Consider the following 19,237-nt stretch of genomic DNA (forward strand, 5'->3'; position numbering starts at 1 on the left):
ATGCTTCGTATTTATTTATATTTTCCCCAGTGGTGTTAATTTTTATTAGTGCTATTTCTCTCGATAAGAGGACCCCATAGGTGTAGAAAGTAGAAAAAAATTAGTCCTGTCAACCAATATTTGTTCCTATGCAGGATCGTAGTGGGAGAGTTTAGTTATTTTGATTATGTACTACATAACAGATCATTTTTGAATGACTACTTATTATACTAGTGAAAATTGTAACTTTCGAAATCGACTAATTTCCCATTAAGATATCAAAAATATATAACAGGTTGTGTTTCATACAGTGAACTTATAACGTCATATTCTAGTAGCCATAAAGAGGATCTTTGTCCTGCAGCAAATGGAATAAGCTTTGGACATGTAGAACCTTCGTGTATGGAATGAAGATTGGGACATTTTTTTTGTTTATAATGTCAAGGGCTGTTACATTAGTTATAGATGTGTTGCATTTTTATTTCCTTGGTTATCTAATAACTTGGAAATTATAATTGAGATTTCCTTTAAAATAATTTGATTTTATAAGTAAAAATGTAATTTTTATCGACTTTTAAAGTATTGAATGGTTTAGATGATACTGACTAATCAGAAGAGACTCCATAATTTAAATTAAATTTGTGATTATATATTCAGTTAAGGGGGAGAAGGGATGACTAAAAATTTCGGTATTTTTCAATAAAAAATAACATTTTTTTATTTATTTTTTTGTAAAAATTATCTATCTCTTATTTATATGTTGAACAGGTTTCATTGCTCTGCAGCACTTGGAAGCTTAAAAATTACGTCACATCGAAATGGCTGCACTCTTGAATTTAAATTTCATTCATATTTTACATACTGTTTCCTCACATTTTTTCAGCACATTTCGTCATGTTCAAATTATAGAGGATCTCACAATTTTGACGCTAGGAACATTACATTTTTAATGTATATTCTATATGCTGTGGTAAACAAAACACAATATCATTTCGAAATTTAAAATATATATATATATATATATATATATATATTTAGTGGACACTTGTTGTTTAGTCAACTGAACCTCACAAGTGATACCAAGAAAGCACCACTTATGAGGCAAGTAGGCCAGAAAATAATGGGGTAACAGCTTATTTGATTAACACAACTAAGTTAATAAGCTAGATGCTTCTTTGAGTAGTGTCTAAATGTATCAATACAATGACTTTCTGTTTCAGATTACCACTTATGGAGCTTCAGTTTGAAAATGTTAACTTGGGTTTGGAATCAAGACCTCGCTCAGGCTCTCACAAATTCTATATTACTCTTGGAGCTATGTTTCTTCGGGATCATCTGACCCGTGATACAGCATTTCCACAATTGGTTGGACCTCATGACCATGATTGTGGGTCTGTGTTAGGACGAGGAGGCGCAGCTGGCCGTACTTACACTCAGGGCCTGGCTAAGTTGCTTAGCCAAGGCTCTACAACAAGCAAGACACAGCCAGAAGAACCACTTTTCAAGCTAGTGTACGAATATCGACCTTTCAACTCTAGTTTGGATTATAGGTAAGAAAAGATAAAAAAAAAAAAAAAAAAAAAATGTTAGGTAACCTCAGGTCTATATCACCACCGATAGTGCTGAATTTGTAAGAAATTTTGTAACGTGAAAATATACCATCTGTTACATACATATACCATAAAGTTTTCTTTTTTTTTTTTTTTTTCTAAATTAGCTTATAAATTTAAACCAAAATTATAACAATTTTATCCTTTTATCGTTGAAAAGAAATACTGGCATGAATAATGTGTATATAAAGACAAAACTTCTTAAAAATAGACCTTATTCTTTCTCGAAGAAAATACTGTATTTGAACAAAACTCTTGAAGTTCATGACCATTAACTTTTGTTATAATCATCTTGAACTTAATACATATGGTGTGAACTGTTAGATCAAATACCATACTGTAATATAAATGAAAGGTGATTTATATATATAAAAGCATATTTATTTTCCTCCAAGTTCGGTGTTCAGCAGGCACAAAAGATGAAATAAGTGGACAAAATTAATTGTAACGTCTATATTGAGTTGTGTTGTACTGTCATAGTAGTAAAGGGTAGTGTTGTATATTCCATAACCTCTCCCACCCAAATCCCATCCTCATCTACCCTTGGTGAAACTTGTTGTTATAAATGAGGCTCTGGGGACCAAGTTACAGCAGTATAGTTGTTTCATCACATATGGAGGAAATGCCATATATATCGTACACCCAGTAAAATACTGTCGTCAGTCGAAAATCACAAATTATTTTCGTAAATTATTTCCAACGCTGTTTTATTAGTTGAAGGTATGAAATTCTAATAATAAAATAGTAAATTATTCTAGGTTTTGGTACTTATTTATGAAAATATTTTTACTGGCGTATTTTACTAGGAAATACCAAATCTTCACAAATCACAATTTTCGAGTTATGACACTTTATTACTGGGAGTGCGATATATACACATACATAGCCTGTCTAGAGACTTTAAAGGTAGCAGCCCTATCACTAGCCTCGCTTGCAGTGTTGGTCAGCACCCAATTGGGAGGACTTTTATTGCTTTCGAAACTTAAGAAAATAGCCAGACAGATTTTAACATTGATGTGATTATTTTATTATAAATTAATTATATTGCATTTACTTATGAATATTTTTTTTTTTCTTCACTTAACAGGCTACATATCCAGTCACGTTCTCTGGACGTAGTTTATAATCCTGCTGCAGTAAAATGGTTAGCAGATTTCTTCACAAGGCCTCATCAGACACCAGATGCACAGTTGCGTCGTGCTGCAAGGGAACGCTATGAAGTTATGAAACAGAAAACGAAGCAAGAGTTTATACGAAATTGGGAACAGATATTGGAAGGAAAACTGGTAATTAAAAAGGAATTGAACAGTACACATCTTTTTATGTTTTATGTTTCTATAAGTCTTACTACATGTAACATTATTTTATTTATTTATTTTTATTTATTTTATTACCAGTAATTATTTATTAATTTCTTTATATGTAGACCTTTATCTCTGAATGCTTAACTGTAAATACTGTCTTGTGCTGCAGTGAATGTTGGAGTGATGAGTGGACATTGAGAGAGGAGATTCTTTGTCATTATAATGCCAAAATAATTACTCGTATTACATTGCATGCATTGTGGTGTGTCTGTGATGTTGATTTTGTGAAGATGTGCTACTTGCGTATTTAGTGTAAATATGCTACTGTTTCCCTTTTCTTTTCCTTCTGACTATTGTTTCCAAACGTCTTCTCTATTTTTCTGCTTACTGTATATTATTACTTGATTAAAGCTTTGGAAGTATGTTAATAATTACATTTTTTTTGTGTGCGTGTGTGTGTGTGTGTGTGTGTGTGTGTGTGTGTGTGTGTGTGTGTGTGTGTGTGTGTGTGTGTGCGCGTGTGCGCGTGTGTGTGTGTGTGTGCGTGCGTGCGTGCGTGTGCGGAAAGAAAGAAAAGAATTTACGCTGTTTCAATAATATTAGTATGTTAAGTAGTTTTTTTTTTCTTGTCAGAATGATCGCAAGACATGGGATGTGGAGTTGGATATTTGGGGTCCCCGTATTATGTTTGTGGAGCATTTCTGTGATAAAAATGCTATTATGGTAGTGGTGGATTTCGGAAAATTCCACTTTAGTAATCAGCCTGATACAGGGTCTGCTGCTCCCACAACAACCCAGACTCGGGAGAGTGATGACGAGGGTGAGTGTGTTTAGTGTTACAAGTCAGTCAGGGAACTGTTTTATTGAACGTCAAATGAGAACATAGCTCCTGTGTTAGTAGATACTGCTTTTGGCCACCCATCACAGGTGCACCAAGTTATGTCTGGCCAGCATATTGTGCTGAGGTGTCGAGTTCGAATCTCAGTAACTGCAATCAATTGAAGTGTATGGTGAAGAATGGGGTGGACCCATGTAAAAATGTCGATTTAATGGCACGCAAGGATACTGACAGTGTTTCAATTGACTACAGTGGAACTATTTTACTTCTTTTAAATAAAGTGATACTATTACAATGAAAAATCAAACAAAAAAAGTCAGACAAATTTAATGCCCCTCAATTTCATATTACATTAAAGAATATATTAGGTACTATCATTTCCTACCTAAGGCATTAGGTACCTTGCATAACATTCATATTACTAAATGAATACCAGATGCGTAAATTTTACGTCTATTAATAGGAAAAGGTTAATGTTTTAGTGGTATCTGTGCTTGCCTCTGATCAAAGAATGATTGATTTTTTGGAGGAAAAAAAAAAGTGTATTTGTGACAGTGTTCATTTTTTCTGTGTGTTGTTGTGTGTGTTCATGTTTGTGTTTGTTGTGGGGTGTATTTTGTTAAGCTTTTTATTAGCCTGATGTTATATTCAAATGGATAATTGTTATAGAAAGTAATTTGCTCTCATTTTATTGTTTTCAGAAGAATTCCAAACTCCATGTTCAACTCCACATGGTAGTGAAGCAAGTATATCAGAAAGTCAAACCCTGACAATGATGTCTGCACCATCTAAAACGGACGAATTTTTGGGCAGTAGTTTTACAGATCTCACATTGCATCAAAAGTTATATGATAGGTAATATAGTAATGTAACATGCTTCTTAGAGATTGTTCACTAAATTTTTTAAACTCTTAATTTGCATTTGGCTTAAATACATAGTTGATTACCGGTTACTATAATACCTTTAATAAAATATTCTTGTGAAAATAAATATGAAGAAATGGGTGTGAAGACTGAAAAATAGAGTATTAGGCTATTAAGTGATTTGTGTTGACATGGGTCATTGCAGATATACAATGGATCTTGGAGACCTACAAATTCTTGTTGGTCGTGTTCGTGACAATTTCAAGTATGCCCATCAGCGTGGTACCTCCACTCTACATGTAGTCGATCGTTTCAACATCTCGTTGCAAGTTGAACGGAGAGTAGTATTTACAACTGATCCCCAGTTCCCAAGCCTGACTGTCTCTGGAAACTTACCTCGATTAGTGGTTCATGTGAATGAACAGAAAATTGATGCACTGAGAACTATGGCTGCTATTATTAGTGGCAAGGGACTGCCTTCTCCATTTAGGTAAGTATATGCAGTGAAAACTTCTTTGATGTAGTCATCAGATTAGGTCTTTTAAATATGGCCGCTAATACAGTGGCTGCTAAATTGACGAGAAGATTCTTTTTTTATTTGCCAATGCCACCAGGTTGTCGTTCGACATTTCTGGTCTTCTCTTCTAGCAACGATTTATTTGTAACCACTTCTGAGATTGGGGCGCCTGGAAGGCGCTACCCCGATATTATAATAAGGTGATTATGAATATGAAGTGCCAGGAAAGGTCTTAAATCTAAACCTAATCTAATTTCCGGACCGTAGACGAACACAGAAACAATTCTCTTTAAGGAAAAGTTCCTATATTCTTACTGGAATCGAACCTGGGACCTCATGAACTGTAGCCAGAAGCTCTGACAATGAGGCTGGTCACGAGAAGAAATTTTGTAATGTGGAAACTGGTCGACTTTTATCACATGGTTAACTGTATTACAAGTTAACTTTTTAAGTTAAAAGAATAAGTATATACAGCATTTGTCTTGTCGGTTTCTTGAGTCATGCTGCCTCATTCATTGTCGTAGAAAAATTTCTAAATACCGAAATTATCACTTTTTGACGTTTTGACTTTTGACTGCAAAACTGATTTATTAGGTCGTCATATTCCAATGATCCCAAGAACTCTGACTCAATGTTAAGAATAGCTATACATTAAGTCTGTTATTCATTCCTGAGTGCACATAGTTCTTTACTCACCATGAACAAGAGAAGAGATATGTTCATCAGAACAATTATTTCTGCATTCAAGTGGAGGGGTGTTGACAATAATGACAGGCTAAATTAACCCTCCAGAGATTATTACAGCAATGCTCAGGCTCCATAATCATCTCGACAATCATTCACTCTTTGTACAAACGTAGCTATTATAACAGAGATAAAAACATTCTTAAAAATTACTGCTCCTAATATTTGCCACTCCTGGCTATGGGCTATTTGGTAAATCAGTCTCTGGTGATCATTACTTAATGGAAGAGTAAATTATTAATTTTAAAAGTGCGCATTCGTGTCTGGATTCAAAATAATAATTATGTAAGTGCACAAACTATATAGGATGTTAAAAAAACTCAATATTTTGAGAGGTAGTAGTATTCATAAGAGCAAGAAAACAAAGTCTAAGAAACATGGATCCTAAAATTAATATCTGTTTCTTGTTTTGATGAATACTACACTTCTCAAAATATTGAATGCTTCTTTTATCATTCTGTGTATTACGAATGGTTTGTGATTTAGATCTCAGCAGCCTTCAGCAGATGAGAACGTGGCTGATCACATGGCAGGTAGTGATGCGTGCAATTCTGCAGACTCACAGGAGTGGGCAGGCAGAGAAATGGCTCGTCTTGTCATGCTGCAGTTCAGTATTGATCAGATGGCACTAGAGGTAATCTATTGTTGTTGTTTTTTTTTTTTTTTAGATACACTGAATACAGCATTTCGTTGTAAGTTACGGATTAATGGAGTGTTTCAATATTTCGACATATACAGTGTATGAGAAATAAGGTTGTGATTGATGTTACCTTCTGCCTCACGGCATGAGAGCACAGTGTTGTCACACCTTTTAGTAGCCGTCGGTCTCCAGTTAAATTGTGTAACATCTAACTCCTCTTCTTTATCAGTATCCATGTTTTCACTGCCTTCAGAGAACTGCTGAGATAATTGGATGTTATGAGTATACAGAGTGGAAGTAATATAGACTTTAACAGCTTATTCCTTGGAGAAAGTACAACAAAAAATATCATACTAGTCCCAAATGAATACTTTTCTGAGAAAAAATAATTTTCACCTAAATGTTAACACTGTTTTACTCAGTAAGTACTATCCAGCAATTCTAATTTTTACTCTTATCATTAGAAAAACTGCTAACAAATTATTGATCTCTTTGCAGTTTTTAAATAAAATGGACGGTTTTCTTGCAAATTAAATAAAAAGATTAACATGCATCATTACTTCCTGCCATTAGGAAGTCGGCAACCCTGTTGCAGTGACTAAGGGATGGAATGCTGCTATTCAAACTTGAGTTCTTGTGTGTATTCGTAGGTGAACCGGTGATGCACTGCTGTCAAACTACACAAACTTTCAGCCTAATTTTCTAATTATTAACCATGCGTTTAATTACGAAATGTATAATAGGTTTTTTAAATTTATTTTAATGTATTCTATAGCTCCCTTCAATCTACACTGTTTATCACTTCCAACTTGTGTATAAAACTAGTTAATTAATGTATTACGTTACTGAGCTGTGAACAAAACAGCACTCGGAACTGGACGTATGCAGTCATACAATTCGATATGAAGTGCGACAACACTGAGTGCTTGATCCCTTACATCATCCGTGGGTCACTAATTGTGATTGGTCAAGGCGACGTCAAGCTTCCAGATGTGCACGTCCGCTCACAGTCATTGTATCAGTCACAATCTTATTTCTCATGCATTGTAACTGGGAGAAGATGAGCATTTGTACAGCAGTGTTTCTCAAACAGGGTGTCACGAATATTTGAGTACACAAGAAATAAAGGAACTTAAATTTTTTGGTATTTGTAGAATAAATTTAACTGTGCATAAAATGTTTCCTTTTTACCCTGACAGTAGTTTACTTCACTTCTTTTTTAGGAACTATGATAACTTTGAGAAATACTTTTTGAATATTTATATGGAGTTTTATTGAACGTAATAAGAAATTAAATGAAGAGTAATTTTTATGGATAAAATTTCAAGAAATGCTAACTCGAGAGTACTATAAGCTGGTTATAACAGGCCTTAAAAATTTTATGATGACTCACCAGTCAGACAAAAATTTCATTTGACAGCATGGTCAAACTGCAGAAGCGCAATTAATCAGAATTGTTCCGGTCATAAGCACGTCCTGGTGCAGGTTATTTTGTGTGGATGATATTAAGTTGAGATTATCTGAAATGCTTTCATTTACACACATACACAATTTTTAATGTGTAGCGTAGGTTTTCGAAACAATGTAATAAATATTACTTACTGACTCACTCACTTAAGTGACCCTCTTGTACCTTCACGTACAGATGTTTTCCAAAGAGTTGTTTCTTTATCTCTGTAATATTTTTCGCTCTGTTTATTTCTATTTCTCTTCCTTTCCAAACAATTCCTAGTTATTGATCCCAAATTGTACAGTTCTGCTCTTCGATTTTGTCCATACATTTAGCCTGCCATACCATTAGGGATTCATACATCTCTCATTCAATATAAAAGTTCCAATCAAACTGTGACAACTGTTGTAGAGGTTGAATGTTTAAACTCGTTCTATTCCTAGCTTCGTCTCGTTTCATTTTCTCATCTTTATACCTTAAAGATCTCATTTTGGTTGCTTGGAGTTTACTGGAGTATTTAGAAGTTAATGGCCATGATCACATCCATAAGTTAATGTTGGTACATAAGTTGTTTTGTAAACATGTACTTTAACTTTCTTTGTAATTTTCTTCTTGTAAAATTTTTATTTAAAACATTATAAATCTTCCTGTTGCTGCAATTCTTCCATTGCTATAAATCTTTAAGAGTGAAAGAAGTCTTAAACAAAGCTCTCTTCAAAAGGAAAATTAAGCTGAGAACTTGTATAATTTATTTATGATATTTTGCAGAATCGTCTATTTAAAAATTAAACTTCTCGTCACCGTCATCATTTTTTAACTTTTTTTTGGAAGTGTAATAAATTTTTCCTTCCGTGTTCTTCCACCTTAGAGATAAATTTCGATGCCAACAGATAAGCAGAATTCAGGAGATATAAGGGATGTTATCTGGAGATTTTAAAAACGAATAAATCGACCATATTTTTTGTACACTTTCATTTTCTTAAATAATTGTGAATTTTCTATAACAGGTCCAGTCTCGAGGCCGGTGTGTTGCAGAGTTGCAAGTGTCAGGAGTGAGAGCAGCTTACACTAAACGGCCATATGACACCAGCATTTCACTGAGTGTCCATAGCTTGCTGCTTGTTGATGCCTTACAGATGTTTGGACCAGACTTTGAACTCTTAGTTGCTAGTCACAAGCATGTTGGGTACGTATATAATTTCGTTAAATAGCCCACAATCCTCATTCAATTCCGAAAAAAGAATAGTTGTGTAAGTACTAGCCAAATTTTGTAATATCTTAGAGGAGAGTTAATGACAGGTTTAACTTATTGCATGCTTTTCTCTTGTGCCTTCCAGAATGGACAGTGTGAGCGGCAGTTTGAGGGACAGTGAGCCAACATCACCAACGTCTCCTGCTTCACCAGATCCTCTTGGTGCCAAAGCTCTTAAAGCTACTTCGCCTATAGCTCTTACACAGGCATTGTCCAGTTTGCAGAATGATTCCAGCCCATCTCTCAGAGGTACTTAGACATGATCGAAGAACTGCATAATGTTACTTTATTTCCAATTCTGGGGAAGAGAAGACACTTTTATACAAATCTAAGTAGAGTTTAATTTAGTAACTATTCTCATTGGTCTTGTATTTCTACAAGATAAAATTCATGCTGATTTTACATACATACAGAGTATTGAACATATTGTAGTATATTGATTCATGACTTGAACAGTTATTAGATCAAGGGACATCATTTATGCAGGACGAACATGTTACTCATGTCGTTTTTGAAACATGCAAGTAATAGGAATTAAATATGTCTAGAGAGACAATGTCCGGCATGATATTTTTAAATTAAACATTTCACTGTGTTAAAGAATTATGAATACATTTGAACTATATTTCTGTTATTATGAATTTTGGTAGCTATGGATCTTAAATTGTAAAGGATAGATCATATCTGAAAAGTGCGATTACTGGATGCAGATATTTACAGTGATTTGAATTATTTTTATACCTGTAATGATGGGCTTGATGTGGATTGGACAATACGATAATTTCGAATTCATGTTGCTACAATAAAAGAGATAATGCATGTTGGTTTTGCCGAGTTCACTGCTATATATTTATTTACTGGTGCAAAACAAATGCACACACATAGTGTCCTACTTTAGTAGAAACTAGGAAAATTCATACAGATAAAAGAACATACATTTGAATGTATTCTCAATGAGGTTGTTCGTATTTAACTCTTAAATTAATAGTGTTAATGGCGTGGTTCAAATTTGAGGAAATTCTTGAAAATACACGAGAAATAAAGGAAATGTTTCATTTAAGAATACCATGTAAGATGTAAGACCTCTTAATAGATTTATGATTCAGTGGTACAGACATTTAACCCTCTTAGTATTTACTTCATATATTACTTACTGTATATATGTCTACTTGTTGTTATGATTAGTCTGTAAGTGTATATTTGTTATGATTGGTCTATTAGTATTTATTTGTTGATATGATTAGTTTAAACTGTAACCGTGATATATTAAAGTAAATAGGATTTATTAATTTGGAATGAATACTACTATTAATATATAACAAAATCTACTTGCCAGCCTAGTGAATGTTGTCTTGCTGCTTGTGTTGAGGTTCCAAGACAATGACAGTAGGTTGTTAAGTTGGAAAATTTATATAGTATTGTTTTTATCGAAGGGGAAGTAATATTAAAACTCCAATGTCATAAATATGTTTCGCAGGTGAACTCAGAGAAAATCTTATTTGTAACTTTTGTTGCACTTGAGATTATTTCTCCATTTCTAGGCCAGATAATTGGCTGCAAAACTGAACAGAACAATTACATCAATTGACTTGAATATGTATTTTTTTTCAGCTGTCTCTCCAACCAATGTCATTCCTTCATCTCCTCCATATGCAACATCTCCACCCCATATTGCAGCAGGTCGTCCACCTTCAATCAACTTGGAAATGCTCGACACTGAAGCTTTGATCACAGTAGAAATATTTTTAGTTAGTGCTAATTGTCCTTCTAATGAAGGAAGTGGAGAGGCACTTCAGATTGCGTCTATACAATTCAATAATCTGGATATTATAGGTAAGATAATAAAATATAGAAACTTGAAACTTCAAAAATGTTAAAATGAGGTAATGCATCTTGGATTGCCGAAACGGGACAGTACAGCAGCCCATGGTACATTACTTTATTTAGAAAAAGTTTTATCACTTAAAGTTTCAAGCTTTTATATTTTATTAAGTGTTATAATGTGAACTACAAGACGAATAAATATAATAAAATTTGTATTTATCTATTTTCCATCATAGCTCTTATTCTAGAAAGATATTAATAAATTAAGAAATATCTAACATTACAGAACTTAAAAAAATTCCGTTTATTCTTAGCTTTGCTGCAAAATCATGAGGGAAAATTGTAGGCACTAAAGGACCATAAATCAGGAGAAAGTAGACAAAAAGGATTTTTAAACTCTACTTGTTTATTGTAAGAAGAAACCAACTTATTTTTCTTCACAATAAGTTTCAAATTTATTGTGGGACTCATTGATCATTACATAAATAATAATAATAATAATAATAATAATAATAATAATAATAATAATAATAATAATAATAATAATAATAATGGTAATAGTAGTAGTGCTTTTACTTGTTGCATGAATGATTGCCGGCTGCCAGTAGGCGAACTAAAGCATAAACACTGGATCATATCATATATAACGCAGTGCCAATGCCTCTCTCGAAATTGGCAATCATTCGTGCAACAAGTTATAGCAGTAGTAGTAGTAATAGTACTTAGTAATAATAATAATAATAATAATAATAATAATAATAATAATAATAATAATAATAGTCAAGAAGAAGAAGAATAATAGGGGTTCTTCTTCTATTAGTAGAGTGTCAGTAACATGTTCACACTAACCATTTCTTAGTAATGAGTAATGACATTATGAAGGCAGAGAACTTTGCTTTTCCGCCTCCCATGTGCCTTAAAATTATGTACAAAACATATCTACACTATTTTTTCTCATCCTTGCATGAAGCGAAGGTGTCATAATACATAATAGTAATATGCGTTACAAGAGCAGTGTGTTTACGTTTTCATATTCGAGGAAAAGATTGAAAAAGCAAAACGTAGTTGAGCTTTTTAATTTCCGAGAACATGAAAACAAACATACCGCTCGTGTATCGTACATTATTTTGTGCGAAGATCGTTTATTACATACCTGAAAGAGGAATTTCTAATTAGTTGCAATGAAATCTCCATATTGGTTTCTGTTTAATGACGGTAACTTTGGAAAACAAATATATCTATCTTCAACATTGTTCCTATAAAATGTTTTCTGTGTTTACTATACTGCAGCAAGCCGTGATATACGTCTGTCTTTTTTTTCCCCCCAGTCTATGATGAGTCTGGAATCTTGTTGATTTTTTCACGGCTTCCTTAATGTTACTTGCATTACAAATGCAGTAACTTTTGTGGTGTTGTAGAGTTTACTTAATTTTTGCAAATATTTAAAAACAATAATTAACAGTGCAATTTAGGTGAAATTGCAGTGGTAAGTTTCCAATTTATAATTATTACTATATTGAACGTCTTTAAAAATAATATGTTAAAAGCCTAAAGCAGTAAAATTAATATGACTCTTAAGCGGTAAGAATAGGGAAATTGTTATGTGTGTTATGTTGGGAATATTGAATGTGGTATTTCACACTTACCGCGTATTGGTTTTGTGCGGAAAGCAAGCAAATACGTACGATCTCGCACAAATTTAATTACATTACATCGAGAAAACAAAAGTTACCTATAGTGATCGCATTAAAAATGAACTTATAAAGTATGATGGGAAATACTTAGTCTCAGGAATAAAATTGCTTGTAAAACTTACAATACAAAGTGGATCATCGCCATTAGAATGGAAAGTAAGCATTACTATTTCAGTATTTAAAAAGATGACAGAAAATGCCCAGAGCACAGTGATGTTCCCTGTACAAGTTTCAGATTTGGATATGAGTATCGAACAGTAAAATTTTCTCAATTGTTAGACTGTGTAAATTACGCGTATTTTAGAGTTTATTGATTTACATTTTTTAATAAGGTCTGTGCAAACAAGAAATAAATATATTGTATACTCCACTACATTTTGTTTTCTAGTTAAGTTCTGACAGCTTACTTGTGATAAATCATTTTCTTATAACAAATTATTCTTTCAGCTAATCAAGAAACAATAGTGGAGCTAATGGGATTCACCAGACGAGTTTTTCCACAATTGAAACCAGGACCAAAACGACCACCTCATGCAGTTCCAGTTCATATTGATACTGGAACTGCTTCTAGTCAGGATGAAGCTTACGCAACTCCACAGGAAGATATGGGAACTAACGGTATACCAGGTCAAGGAGGAACAATCACACGTACTGAGCTTACATTTGATTTTCATCGTCTGAACATTCTCTTATTGAGAGCTGTGATGAAAGAAAATGGCCTTGTTGGACGAAAGATCGGTACAGCCACAATGACAGAGGCCAAAGTCCAGGCCACTGTTGGTAAGTAGAATGAACTAATATTTGGAAATTTAAAGTTTTAGCCATGAATTAAGATTCTTATTTGAGTTCACTGTAAAATTAATTTCAAAGACTAAAATAAAACTTGACTATAAATGTTGCTTTTGACTAATATATTGGTTAGTAAAGAAAACTGACTAGGTAGTGTCTAGTTTTCAGTTTTTTAGTAATAAAACTGTCTGCCATCATGTAACCCAATAGGTGCAATGGGTTTTTATTTCATGCTTCATTTAAAGTATTCATGTAATGTCTTTCCTTCTTCCATGTTTTGTCCTTAGTGCTACTGTTATCAGCATTATTAATTTTAGATCGATAAACTTATTTTTGAGATATGAATGTAATTAGATTTCCCCAGAACAGGTTACATGCCTGTCGCTAGGTAGTCTAGTAGTGGGGCTGCCACTTTATATCCTCTAAACAGTCGTGCAGTTCCTCGATAGATGATGGAACAGTTATGCTGCTGTGACTTTGTCCCTATTACCTCATTAGTAAAAATAGAATATACCACGTGAAGGTGAAGTTAGGAATTGGATAGAAAAACTTTTGGAGATGTACCACTGTATCAAAGTAAATCATTAAAACATTATGGGAATGATTATGGGAATCATAAATTCAATGGGTTACGCAGCTCTGAGTATTTGCAATGTACTATGTTCTGTTTACACCCACTTAGTCAAACCACTTCCTCTTACGTACTATGCATAGGAGTCGTGCTTTCAAAGCATCAAATAACGTTCCGTTTATTAACATTGTCTTTGTTAGAATAACCCACTGTGATACATTTTTGAACGTGTCTTGACGAGCTTAATTGAAATATTGAATAATAAATACATAGCGCTATTAAAAAAAAACAATGCTAGTGCTCGTATTTCATTAATAAATAATGCTACAAGGTTGCCTCCTCATCAGTATTATTTCCTCCTTTCATTTGTACACCTTTTGTATGGAACAATTTTTCGTTTGGTGCTTGTGTACAAAGTTATTTTGGGTGGTCAAGTTAAATGGGACAGCTGTATATTACATTACATTACATTACATATAAGGTAAATTTAACACACACAATTTCGTATATATCTCCATGTTGCATATTATTTCATTATATAAACTGATTACTTATTGCATATTTATGATATACAGTTTGTTATTTGTAACTCTTACTGCTAATGCAAGTAACCACATTTAATAGTTCATTCATGTTTTATAATTCTTGTGAATTTATTACAGGTCGAGATATGGTAGTCCAGGGGTCGCTTGGAGGCCTCCAGGTATTGGATTTAACTCCTGAAGGCCAAATGCACCAGAGGATATTGAGCCTGGGAAAGGACCCCCTTGTAGAAAGAAACATAGATATTGTGAGCTGTCTGGATGCAGAACTGTACAGTATGTGTCAGCCACCGATGGTGAACAGCGAAGAGAGCAGGGCATTTAGTTTCAGTGTACGGAGGCCCCTAGGAAGAATTGAACCAGGTATAATCTGCAGCTGTAAGTTATCGAACAAGAATGGAAATATTCTTGCATAAAAATCTATTCAATGACGTACTGTCCATGTTGCACTCTTACAATTAGAATTTCATGTTGAACTGACTGACTTTTTTTCTCTACAATAATAGCAAATATTTTGATAATAACCAGAATTACAGTAAATGGCTTTAAAAAATGCTTGTAGGTCGTCTGTGATAATATTGCTAGAAAATATTCACATTTTTACTTTTAGATATCAGAGAGCATTGCTTGGGCTTAATCCAGCAGTATCATTTGCATCTGAAAGTAGAAATATAGATGAACGATGCAAGGCCACTTTGAGAACTTTGGTTATGACATTACCTTGCTAGAGCTTTGGTCTTCCATCCAGGTGGCCCACTTTCAATCCCTGGCCTGGTCTTGATGGAATTTGTGGTGGACAAAACAGACATTAGAGGGTTTTTCTCATGGTACCCCCCATTTTCCTAAATCATTCCACCAACATTCTCCACCTTTTCATTTCATTTACCATTTGCAATAGTAAAAATAGGCTGGGGTGAAGTCTTGGATGTAGAACAGGTTTCCAGTGCTGATATAGGAAGGACTTGGGGCTCCAGGTCCCTGGGTCTTATCAAACTACTCGTCTGTGGGTGGAACCTGGCTCTATCAGGGCTGAGGCAGAATAGTCCACCTTTGAACATCGGATTCACGAATGTCACTGGGCCACCTGTCGAACTTTGACAGTCAGCCTATAATTATGTATGTAAGGCAAGCAAGCCGAAGTGCAAAGACATATTCTAGGTCCAGCACTCGAGAAAACCAAGCCAAGACATAATAATTCCAGTTTTTCTCATCTTCTGTAGAAAGATCTTCTTCTTCTCCTCCTTCTCCTTCTCCTTCTCCTTCTCCTTCTCCTTCTCCTCCTTCTCCCCTCCGTATCATTCTCCTTCTCCTCCTTCTTGTCCTCATTCTTCTCCTTCTCCTCCTCCTCCTCCTCCTTTTCCTTTTTCTTCTCCTCCTCCTTCTCCTTTTCCTTCTCCTCCTCCTCCTCCTCTTCCTCTTCCTCCTCTTTCTCCTCCTCCTCCTCCTCCTCCTCCTAAGTCAATATTTTGACAAATGAGTGGTGCTAAATGTCAACTGAAACGTTTCATCACTGTTTAAAACTGTGGGTTGTATGCATATGAGGGGATCAGAAGCAAAGTGGTATAAGTGCACTTAGGTTATTTTTAAAAAAATGTGGTTGAAAGTACTTAAGCTTTCGTAAATTCTGTGAAATTTTTTATTCTAATTTTAGTGTGTGATGTGGTTAATAGATATATCCCTTTGCCACTATAATTTTAGATCCTTTAGCTTGTGCTGGATGCACTTAACTCATGTTGTTAGAAATGTCACTTGTACTCCTTTGCTTCTGACTCCTCATTTGTTATACATTCTTTGTATGGCATAATTATTTATTTTTTAAAGAATTAGTATTTGTTATTGAACCAGCTTTTCTTCTATTACAGACTGCTCTGAGATTAAAGTGCGAATGGCTTCTGTTTGGTATACACATTCTCCTCATTTTGTGACCGAGCTTCAGTCATGTGCTACTGAATTCAAACAGTATCTTACCAACGTGGCCCGTTCAATTAAGTCTGCTGCTACAGAAATGGCTATGGGTTTGGTTCATGCTAGGTAAATTGAGATTAACTATATGGTACACATTTTATATAATTTTTTTTTTAAATTGTGAAGTATATATTAAAATCGTGAGACAGTGCTCTACTAACTCTCATCTGCTTCACTATTTCCACATCAAAGACTTCCTATTTTCTGTCAGTTTGTCTTGAAAACGAAGTGTACTAACACTTCAATTCTTTGCTCTTCAAATGTAAACAGTTTGAATTTTGTATTGGTTATTATTCTGTAATAATAACAATGTTTTTAATTGTAGTAAATAACGGTTTTGAAAGTGAAGCTATTCCAATTCATTGTGGTATTATGATTATAGACATACTGGTTTCAGAATTTACATGCAGTGTTTTTATTGGAGAAATTTAATTAATGCAGTTTTTCTCTTGTCAAAAATATTATAGTATTTTAATGTAGTCCAATATAATGTAAATGAAACGAAACTAATACAATATGACTAAAATAATTATGTAATTAATTTATATTAGTAATGGCGTTTTTTCTCCTGTGGGTCATTCTCTGCCACTTGTCGCTGTCATTAGATATTTTCTTGGAGTTTTATTTTATATATATATATTTTTAAGGAGTTCTTTCTTTATTCTTCTTCCAGTGAGTGAGCCACTGTCTCATTTTATTAACCTCAAACCTGGAGCATTAGATGCATAGAATGTATTTAAATTAATCTGTGATTGCATGAATCTGAAACTAAAATTCATTCCCGTGAAACATGTTACTTAATAGATATATTTATAATACTTACATTTTGCATGAATGCTTTTTAAAAACATTCTAATATCAGAATTGTTCGGAATTTATTTCTGCCATTCTTTATATTCATTGTTTCAGTGTACATCTCAGAAACATTTTTTATGAACAAAATTTGGAATGTTTAGACGATAAGTACTTTCACTTATATTCCCTTTGTTATTATTCTAGAGTCACTAGGTCACATCCATCTAACCATATACGATAAACAATAAGAAATGTTATCATAAAATGTAACATAATATTCTAATGGTGGATAGAGAGAAAAATAGTTTTTTAACGTGAAACATTTAAGCAGAACTGTATACAGATAAAATTATCCCATTTTCTTGTAATACCAGTATGATGATATCACATGTGTTACCATGGAAACAGAATTGTAAGTGGTTTTCTAACAGTCCAACTTGCTCTGTTCTCTATTTAATGTGCGTCGATGTTTTCCACACAATAGTCTAGATATATAAGGCATCATTCTTGAGACAACTAAGCCAGGAGATATTGGAGTAGGGTGGCCAGTTTCTTTCACTTGTGAGTTATGTGTATACATGAATATCAAATGAAATTCACTATAGTACAGTGTTAAAGTACGTATTGTATTTATTACTTCAATTCGAGTACTAGACGTTTCACACAATCATTAGAATTTCCTTACATCTCCTGTCACTTTTTTTCTTTTTTATATACCGCATAAAACATAATTATTGTGATCATTTTCATTTAGTTTTTCTTCTAGTTATTCTTTGTAGTTGTTGTTTGAAGTACGAGTAGTTATTTTTATAGTTTTATTTATTTACTTATTTTCTTTTTCAGGACTGAAGCTCTTGCTCAGTCTCTGTACATGAACAGTCGCCTGTCTTCGTCATTGTATGGTGGATCAGGATGGGAAATGTCACCTCGTCGGAGAAGACGAAGCCTTTCACAGTCATTTGAACAGTTGGAAGGGGTGTCTAGCACGAGGGGTACTACACCACACACACCCTATAGTCCTAGTATGGATGAAGATTCTCTGGACATGCTGCTTGATGTCAAGTTAGTTTCAGTTTGTCTCTTTCCTGTGTAACGTGATATCTATTTTGAACATAATTGGAAGACATTCTACTGAAATAAACCGAACTAAACGTTAAAACAACCGAGTTACTATTACATTTTATAGAATTGGACTGATTCTTCTTGTTACATATGTATAAGTAGTATTGAGATCAATTATACAGAATATTCACAGAAATATTCGTGGGGCTGTGAATCTCACGATATATAAAATAGGAATTACTAGGGTATTTTCACATTTAATTCTGCTTGTAATACTGGAGAACACAGTGAGCACATTCATCTATAAGTGAAAGTAGGAACTGTAAGTAAACGTTACAGTGCTCAAGTTGATAGTTTCTTGCTTGTTATATTAGTTGATCGAATGTTGTAAGATTCTTTTATATACCCCAACATTTTTTAGATAGGACTCCAGCTTTACTTGTCACATTTGTGGTTCAAGCACTAGTGCGTTGGTCTTCCATCCAGGTGACACAGGTTTGTGATAAGATTTGTGGTGAACAAATCAGGTGTTACAGGTGATTTTCTCAGGATACTCCTATTTCCCTCTATCATTTCACTAATATACTCCATCTTCCCCACATTTTATTTGCCACCTGAAATACCTAGTTGAAAATAGGCTAGAATGAATCTTGGGGGTAGTATGGATTTGTGATACTGAAATGGGAAGGACTTGGAGTTCTGGACCGTGGGGCTTATCAGGTACTCTTCTGGGGATGGGATCTGGCGCTGTCACCATTGGACTTCACTCAGGCCAACTGTCGGACTTGGACAATGTA

The 19,237-nt window shown here is 34.0% G+C and overlaps 1 protein-coding gene across 8 annotated transcripts in view; it reads left to right on the plus strand.

The window, feature by feature from the left end:
• Vps13D (vacuolar protein sorting 13D) overlaps positions 1-19,237 on the plus strand; it is a 97,455-nt gene that overhangs the window by 11,916 nt on the left and 66,302 nt on the right. For 7 of the 8 annotated variants that reach the window (XM_069827675.1, XM_069827671.1, XM_069827676.1 and 4 more), the window contains exons 9-21: positions 1,200-1,529; positions 2,677-2,875; positions 3,527-3,713; positions 4,433-4,586; positions 4,801-5,085; positions 6,343-6,490; positions 8,954-9,132; positions 9,284-9,447; positions 10,810-11,031; positions 13,164-13,496; positions 14,739-14,996; positions 16,481-16,649; positions 18,222-18,440. In XM_069827675.1, coding sequence (XP_069683776.1) covers positions 1,200-1,529; positions 2,677-2,875; positions 3,527-3,713; positions 4,433-4,586; positions 4,801-5,085; positions 6,343-6,490; positions 8,954-9,132; positions 9,284-9,447; positions 10,810-11,031; positions 13,164-13,496; positions 14,739-14,996; positions 16,481-16,649; positions 18,222-18,440 — 2,847 coding nt within the window. The remainder of the gene's footprint in view (positions 1-1,199; positions 1,530-2,676; positions 2,876-3,526; positions 3,714-4,432; positions 4,587-4,800; positions 5,086-6,342; positions 6,491-8,953; positions 9,133-9,283; positions 9,448-10,809; positions 11,032-13,163; positions 13,497-14,738; positions 14,997-16,480; positions 16,650-18,221; positions 18,441-19,237) is intronic. The other variant, XM_069827677.1, reaches the window with a different exon arrangement.

Source organism: Periplaneta americana, chromosome 6 (assembly GCF_040183065.1).
Source record: "Periplaneta americana isolate PAMFEO1 chromosome 6, P.americana_PAMFEO1_priV1, whole genome shotgun sequence".
Classification (NCBI taxonomy): Eukaryota; Metazoa; Arthropoda; class Insecta; order Blattodea; family Blattidae; genus Periplaneta; species Periplaneta americana.